We start from the raw sequence: 8,636 nt of genomic DNA on the forward strand, positions 1-8,636 counted from the left end.
ATACTTTCCAGACATTAATTTGATTAATCCTCACAGCAGAGCGAGACTCTGTATAAATAAATAAATAAATACTTAACAGAGCGAGACTCTGTATAAATAAATAAATACATACATACATACATACATACATACATACTTTCCAGACATTAATTTGATTAATCCTCACAGCAATCCCTCAAGGTAAGTGCTGCTGGTCTCCCCATTTTACAGATGAGGATACTGAGGCACAGAACCTGCTACTAGAGTTTCATAGCTACTAGATATCAGAGCCAGGATTCCAACCAGGCAGCCTGGCTCAGAGCCTATGCTCTGAATGAATACTCTCCTGCTTTGAGTAACAGATGGGCTAGTTTCTGTAAGAGGGGATCTGAGAGATTCTGAGTGGGTGTACATGAACAAAAGACACTGAGACGGGGTCTTCTGGATGCTCAAGAGTGTGGAGGACTCCACACCGGCTGGAGCAGAGATGTCGCTGGGTGAGCAGAAGTGACCACTGCCTTTCTGGGTATGGGACGGACACGGCAAAGGACTAAAAGGGTTTTTTGAGATCATTACTCTTAGAAATGAGAGGAGCCAAAAGGAAGCTGCAGCAAGATGAGAAATATAGGACAAGCACCAGAAAAGAAGAGTGGTGAAGCAGATTGGAGAATGAATTGAAGGAGTGGGCCATCTGCAGCATCAGGGCTCACCAGGAGACCGAGAGGATGGCCTGGGGCAATTCACCTAGCCCCTGCACTGTCAGCTCTCAGCAGAGTAAGGAGGCAGATCCTGGTGTGGGAAGTCAGGAAGGGAGCAGGGGAAAGCAGGGCTCCCCCTGCCTGGGTGTGGATTCAGGCCTCAGGCAGATGCCTTCCCTTCTGTGAGCTGAAATTGCTGATTCTGCTGTGAGAAGAAGGGGTAACAGTGCCAGCCCCCTAGGGATTGAGGGTAAGGAAACTCTACAAGATAACCCACAGGCACGCCTACACAGGGCAATGATGTTCTTCTTCCGTCCCTACTCCCTTTTGCGGCTCTTCTTACTGGTGTTGGTCTCATGGGATCAGAAGCCTGTGACAGGAGTCCCTTGTGTGGTCCCTGGAGTCCAGCCAACCTACACTTGAACCCAGCCCCACTACTTCAGCATCTTGGACAGGTTTCAGAACTCTTCCAACCCTTGTCTTCATCTGCCAGGCTGTGGGGGTTACCATTAGACACCTGCACATGCAGCACCTGTGACTGTTAGTCATCCCCTCACTGAAAGAGCACTGGCACTCTTGCATCCTGAGCAGCCTCTGTGGATTTCACTTGTCTTACCCAGGGATTGAAGGATCCAGAAACATATTCTTCAGGTGACACCTGCCCTGTCAAACCAGACCCACTGCAGGACCAGGTGTGAGGGACAAAAGCTGCAGCAGCCTGGCAGAGACTGTGGGAGCCCTGGGGCTTGTGTGCCGCTTAGCACCCCGCAGTTCTGGGGAGCGCAGGCCCTCCCCAGGACCCAGCACACACCTGTCCTGTCCTGAGAACATGCCCTGCTGTGGCACATGGTGGTGCTCAAGTGACTTCCTGTCAGCCTTTATCATTCCTGAGGTTGTCCAGGAATTTGGATTTGGCTTTTGATATTTGAGCTTCAAAAAATAGAGAATTGTAACAGATGCACAATAAATGTGGCTACATTTATTTATCTCTAGTATGGGAGACATGGCACACACTGTCCTGCAGGTCACAGGGAGGCAACAGCAGGAGGGACTGATGGCATTCAGCATGGATTTGAAAGGTCATGCTTTGAGAAAATTAAGTCCTAACATTAGCCCAGGGCACCCCTCGTATGTCTTGAGGTGGCTTCTTCCCTGGACATCAAGAATGGTACTAGTTGTGTACCCTCCTTGGGAGAGGTAAGGAATTAGTCACACCACTCATTTCTGTGCTTGATGTTCAGATGAGGGGCTTGTTGGAGAAAGGCTTGAGTGACACAGCCAGGTGTGCAAGGATGGGGTCACTGGAGCAGGAGGTGCTTAGGATGCACTGCTCAGGTTTGCTGAAGGGGAGAGGTGAGACCCTCTAGGTAACAGCAGACACACCACAGTTACAGTGACTTCTGTGAGCTTATAGCATGGGCTATTGTGCAGAATTGATTCCAATAAGCCTCTCTTCTTGGTCGTTTCTAAGCTCCTCTCATATGGGCCTCGAATTCAGATTGGTAGCATAAACTACGGAAGTGATGCCAGAACATCTCTGTTCTCATTGTTGGAATGGAAACAAAATGAGGGTGTCCCCAAGACACTTCAGACACCCAGACCTCCACTTCTAGGACCTGCTGGGGTTGGCCACTCTTCCCATGAAGAGCAGACAGCTGGTGCGGTGCTCGTAGATGAGGAAAAGAAAGGGGCGGTCGACAGTGAAGCGGACTTGGGTGGACAGCGGCATGAACCCCACCGTGGTCACAGCGGTGGCTTGGGTGCCTTCCTCGTTCACTGTGATCGTGCCTTGGTGCTTGAACTGTTTAGAAAGGAAAGTTATCAGATTCTAGAGGTCAGCACACACAGGGCTAGAGTGCCCAGCACAATCTCATATCATTCAGGGAAAGGATCCAAAGACAACATGTAAGGTGGAAATCACAGCTGGTCAGAGTCACCCTTGAAAATATCTGTCACCACCTGTCAAGGGCAGCCATTGCACTTAGAGGCTGGGTGGTGTAACTCTAAGGTCATGTTCCCTCTTGGCAGTGCCTGTGGTCTGAGGGTCGTGGGGGCTGGTGCAGGACAGCCACCCCAGCTCCAGCTCCCCACACTGCTGTGCACTTCCCCGGGACAGGGAACTGGGTCTGCTGCACTGTTTGGACTGAGCGCCTGATTGGTTTAAGTATGTGTGTAGTGTGGTGTGTAATGGCTCTTTCATGATTCGGCCGGGGGTAGCTATTTTCCAGACTGGAACACATGTCTTCCCTGTCTCTGGTGTCAGCGGGAGTGGTGCTCACCCCATGGCTGCTCTTGGGACCTCCCTGCCCACTAAGTGTCTGCCAGGTGCCGTGCTCTCTAGCTGGCTCCACGAAGCTAGGCTTCTGTGTACCCCAGCCAGGCCAAAGAGCAGACTCAGCACCCCAAGCTGGGACATCAGATTGGGGAGTGGGTAGGAAGGGCAAGTGGAAGTGGGACTGTGCTGAGGCAGACCCTGGGGACGGGGCAGAGGGTTGGACAAGGGAGTGGTTACCAGGTCGATGGCGATCCTTTGGTCTGAGATGCCTGCCATGTTGCCATTTTTGTCAAACAGTGTCGTAATCCCCATCGACTTCAGGGACTCCACTAGATTGTAGTTCTTCTCCAGCTTGAATTTTGGCAGAAGCACTTCTCGAGTTCTAGACAGAAAAGGAAAGGGGGGCCCAATTTTATTGAACCACAAGTTAAAAAAGAATCATGATTTTCCCTTTAAAGGGCCATGAGTTACATTTATCACAGAATTGATATAGCACTTAATAAAATTTATATTCCGGGACTGTCAGTTGAGGATTTTAGGAAGCGCATTCCATTGTAATTCCACTACTGAAAACTGAGGCTTGTTTTCTGTTGCATGGTTATTTCCTTGAGATGTGTGGTTTGTTTCCTATCTTCAAGGTTAGCAGCAGAACTTTTCCTGGTTTGTGGTTTAAAAAGGCATCTAAAATAATTCTCTGGTTTAGTTTCCCAATTTTAGGCATTTGGTTTTTTTGTTTGTTTGTTTGTTAATCAAAGAGTCGAATATCTGGTAGTGTACTTTTAAAAAGAACCTTTCCCGTATATACTAGACAATGCTGAACATTCTCAGTCTTTGCCTCAACTTACTGAATCCCTAAGGGGGTGGATAGCAACAGTAGTGCCTGTGGAGTCAGTCTGGCACTTTGCAAGGAATAAAGAGATTTAAGCTGCAATCCCAGCTGGATAGGCAGGAAGGCTTGATCTTCTTTACTCTTGTACCTAGCTCATACCTGGCACCAAGTAGGATCTCAATTAAGTCAAATGAGGCCAGGCACGGCGGCTCACGCCTGTTAATCCCAGCACTTTGGAAGGCCAAGGCAGGAGGACTGCTTGAGGCCAGGAGTTCAAGACTAGCCTGGGCAACACAGCGAGACCTCATCTCTACAAAAAAAAAAAAAAAATTAATTAGCTGGGCATGAAGGTGCACGCCTGTAGTCTTAACTGCTCAGGAGGCTGAGGTGAGAGGATCACGTAAGTTCAGGAGGTTGAGGCTGCATGAGCCATGATGATGCCACTGTACTCTAGCCTGGGTGACAGAACAAGACCCTGTTTCAAAAAAAAAAAAATGCAGTCCTTTTCTCAAGAGCTGCCGGGCTGCAGGGAGGAATGGAGGGAGGCAGCTACAGAAGGGACGTTGTTAAGGAAAAATTCATAGAGCATGATGACTGGCTGCCCAGGCAAATACCTTCCTCTAAGAGCCCACTTTTCTCAGTTTGGTTGCATATGTTTGTATTCTTGTCCTGTAAGGAGGCTCAAACCAGAATCACTTCTTCATATGGCCCTAGCCAGTATCCAGTAAAACAGAAATAAGACCTCTCTATTCGTTCTGCTATGACCCCATAATAATCTCAATAAGTACTTAACAGGCCGGGCGCGGTGGCTCAAGCCTGTAATCCCAGCACTTTGGGAGGCCGAGACAGGCGGATCACGAGATCAGGAGATCGAGACCATCCTGGCTAACACAGTGAAACCCTGTCTCTACTAAAAAAATACAAAAAACCTAGCTGGGTGAGGTGGCGGGCGCCTGTAGTCCCAGCTACTCGGGAGGCTGAGGCAGGAGAATGGTGTAAACCCGGGAGGCGGAGCTTGCAGTGAGCTGAGATCCGGCCACTGCACTCTAGCCTGGGCAACAGAGCGAGACTCCATCTCAAAAAAAAAAGTAAGTACTTAACAGCTGCAGTTTTAAGTACAGAGTAATGAATAATAATAGAGGAAATCATAAATGATGTGTCCTCAGTACGCTAAGAGGACCTTGGAATTTCCTGAGCAGGGAAGAGTTGAGCCAGTCTTTTTTGAGTGCCTCCTAGGTTCCAAGTACTGGGAGGGGCGCTCAGCATTGCTGATTCTGTTATTTTCTCACAGCAACCCTGGAAAGTAATGGAATTATCCCCATCTTAGGAATGATGAAACTGGGACTCAAAGCCACAAAGCAAGTACATAGCAGAGCTGGGATTGTTTCCAAGCTGTCTCTAAGTCACCTGCCCCTAACTTCTGAAACTGGCCCCTGGAGGGCAGATGTGTCCCTTATGAATGCTCTCTAATCATCTCTCATGTCAAGCAACAAATTGGAGCTGAATTAACAGAGTGGCCCTGCATGGAAATTCTTGGGTACTTGTACATAATTCTCCCTTTTTAAAAAAATGATCAATTTTCCAGTATTCCCAGACACCCCCAGCATCTGGGAGATCAAAAGAACAAACACACAGCATGAAGTACCTGTTTGTCATGCTTTTTTGCCATCTCTCCACCACCTGGGGTGTCAGTTGTGCTTCGAGGGTCTTCATCCCAGACAACTTGTGTGGGACCACAATTAGCATACTGATGTCCCCCACGTATTCCAGCTGGAGGACGTCGCAGTCCAGCTCCTGGTCATTTGCTGCGAGGAAGTTTCCCTTGGTCTGCATCATAGAAACCTTGACCACCTCTCTCTCATTCAGCCGGAAGTTGTGGTTGTGTGTCATTTCCACTGGGAATTTATTCACCCAGGATCCTGTAAAGGCCACAGGAAGAGGCTGTTATGAGAAGGTTCCTTTAGGGAAATCGTCTCACCCTTGAGAGTGAATCTGATTCCCCTGGAGGCCTCGTTCAGATAGCCTGCAGAGGCGACCCCACAGGCTCTTGATTCCTGAGGTCTGGTTTGGGCTGAAATTTGCACTTCTAACAAGAGAGGTTAATAAGAGGTTACCTGGACTGAATGGTTTCTGCATTATAATGGGTCTGATATGAACTAATTGACCACGGTAAGACACCTAACTTGCTGCTCTTCTATTTCTTCATCTGTCAGATCTGTCAAATGAGTAACTTTGGGCTCTTTTCAGCTTTTATTATTATTATTATTATTGTGTTTTTGAGACCAGGTCTCGCTGTGTCATGCAGGCTGGAGTGCAGTGATGCCATCATAGCTCACTGCAGCCTCACACTCCTAGGCTCAAGGTATCCTCCCACCTCAGCCTCCCTCCCCAGTAGCTTGGACTACAAGCACGTGCCACGCCTGGCTGTTTTTTCTTTCTGCCCTTTTTTTTTTTTTTTTTTTTGTAGATGGGGTCTTGCTATGTTACCTAGGCTGGTCTCAAACCCTTGGCCTCAAGCAATCCTCCTGCTTCAGCCTCCCAAAGCACTGGGATTATAGGCATGAGCCACCCTGCCAGCCTCAGCTCTGTCTTGATGGCCTTCATCCCTCACACTGTGATTCTGTAGTGACTAACAAGGCATTTGGGTGATGCCATGTGTTGCCCTTAGGATCACCACTGTGGATATGGGGACAGTGCTGTGTATCCAGGAATAAGCCCATGTCTATTTTAGCTCTAAGATGTGAGTAACTAATAGTGATGGGTGACTAGTAGTTGAGAACTGGCCATGTGCCGGGCATTCTTCTCAGCACCTTTCTTGTATTATCTCATTTCTGCTCCTAGCGACATGGAAGTTGTGTGCTTTTTGTTATCCCCATTTTATATATGAGGAAACAGGCACAAAGAAGTGAAGTAACTTGTTCAAGGTTTCTAGCTGGTGGGTAGAGCAGCCAGGATGAGATGAGCAGGAGGTGTCTCGGAGGTTGAAGTACCAGACAACTCCTGCCTGCCTGTGAGTGAAGCTCAATTCCGTTCTCCCTGAGTCTGCCTCACCCAGGGTTTCTCAACCTCAACATTTTTGACGTTTGGGCCAGATAATAGTCGGTGGTGATGCGGGCTGCCCTGTACATGGTAGGGTGTTTAGCAACATCCCCAGCCTCCTCCTTCTAGATACCAGTAATGCTTACCCCAGCCCCCCAGGTTGTGACAGCCACAAGTGTCTTCAGACCTTGGGGACACAGTTGCCCTGTTGGGAATCATGGCCCTTTACAGTTTGGATGGAGCTGTCCCACGTCTCCTGGGATTCTTTCCTTCTGACTTCCTCCCTAGAGCGTACCTCTGTTTATTGTGCTTTACAAAGTGATTATCACATTCAAAATTAGAACAAAATCAGTAATGGAGATGATTTCATATGAAATTAAGAGAAATTAAAATTACAGTTCTAGACACTCTTCCCCTTTGAGAAGCATCCTTGAATGATTGGGTAGTCCTAGCATTTGATCCCTTGTGATTCCCAACATTAAGTGACTATTCTCATATGATGGGGAAAGGAAGCAGAAGCGCTTGCATGTGTGTTTACACTGTGGTGTAACACGGGTTACTGTGTTTAGGAGATTGTCAACTGACCATGCCTGGTCATTTCTCCACCTCCATGCAGGCAGAGATGGTTCGCTGCTGTACTTCTCTACCTGTCCCTGAACCCTCAGCCAGGGCTAATGCAGAGGCTCTTTGGTGTACTTGAGGGAGTGAACAGACCAGTAGGACGGAGGACTTTGATGCTACCAAAAAGGCTTCTGCCAGCCTGTTCTGAAGTCAGTCCTAAACATTGGTTATTTGCTAGTAAAAGTAAAATAAATGTCATTAACAATATCATATGTTTATCATATTGTACTAGTATTGTGATCTACAGTTTCATTCCCTCGAATTCGCTGAGCTGTTGCCATGTGCCACTCTGTTGCATCACCATCTCTTACGGTTCTTCCCTTGGCCCTGTCAGAGTAGGTGTTATCTCTCTGATAAAGATAAGGAAACTGAGTCATAGAGATGTTGAATGACTTGTCTGAGGTCACACAAACGAGAAGTGGTGCAGGGCTTAGGCTCTTGTTTGCTCAATTCCAAAACTTGTACTGATAACCAGTAACGAAAAGGATATGTGTGTTCATCGTGTACATGTGGTCTCTGTGTATATGTCTGCCACAAGCCTGTTAAAACTCAGCCTTTGATTCCACTCACAGGGGGCGAGCATTGTGCCTTGCCTTGGGGTGGAAACCTGGGTGTTAGAGCGGCCCTGCTTGGTCTATCCAGCAGAATGCCTACCTTGTAGAGCTGCAGGGACTTCAACCAAAGCACAGAGCAGGTGTGTTGACAGATCAGGAGGGGCTCTGGCCCCTTTCCGTGAACAGAAGCCAGGAGCTGGGCGAGGTCTCCTTCCTTCGCCTGGGCTGTTATAAAACCACAGGGGCTAACTAGCGGAAAGCACTGGCCTCCACGTCTTCAAGGACTGCCCTTTGCAGGTACCTGGTAGTCCTTGGTGGCAAAGAGAAGTGGTTGTGTGTCCCCGCAGTTAGTCCTGAAGCCAAACCATTCCTCGTGTCTCCCCTTCTGCACTCTCAGCTTAGAGAGTAAAGTAGAGGTTTCCTCTGGTCTGGTCCAGGTGAGGGTATTTGAAAAGAGAGGTTTGGATTTCACAAATCCATGCTCATTTATTCATAGGATTCCAGGGGTCCTATGGGTGTGGGGTGACCTCCTTAAAAAGTCCCCTTGTAGGCCGGGCGCGGTGGCTCAAGCCTGTAATCCCAGCACTTTGGGAGGCCGAGACGGGCAGATCACGAGGTCAGGAGATCGAGACCATCCTGGC

General features: G+C 48.4%; 2 protein-coding genes across 2 annotated transcripts in view; one reads left to right on the forward strand and one right to left on the reverse strand.

Annotated features, from left to right (window-relative positions):
* The window catches only part of PI4KA (phosphatidylinositol 4-kinase, catalytic, alpha), a 167,360-nt gene that overhangs the window by 78,428 nt on the left and 80,296 nt on the right, over positions 1 to 8,636 (forward strand). The gene's annotated exons all lie outside the window — the stretch shown is intronic.
* The window catches only part of SERPIND1 (serpin peptidase inhibitor, clade D (heparin cofactor), member 1), a 15,284-nt gene continuing 8,284 nt past the window's right edge, over positions 1,637 to 8,636 (reverse strand). The window contains exons 3-5 of the mRNA XM_011947311.1: positions 5,427 to 5,700; positions 3,190 to 3,334; positions 1,637 to 2,478 (exon numbers count right to left, since the gene is read on the reverse strand). Of these exons, the coding sequence (XP_011802701.1) occupies positions 2,287 to 2,478; positions 3,190 to 3,334; positions 5,427 to 5,700 (611 nt within the window). The 3' untranslated portion in view covers positions 1,637 to 2,286. The remainder of the gene's footprint in view (positions 2,479 to 3,189; positions 3,335 to 5,426; positions 5,701 to 8,636) is intronic.

The sequence above is a fragment of the Colobus angolensis genome, unplaced genomic scaffold (assembly GCF_000951035.1).
Source record: "Colobus angolensis palliatus isolate OR3802 unplaced genomic scaffold, Cang.pa_1.0 Scaffold260, whole genome shotgun sequence".
Classification (NCBI taxonomy): Eukaryota; Metazoa; Chordata; class Mammalia; order Primates; family Cercopithecidae; genus Colobus; species Colobus angolensis.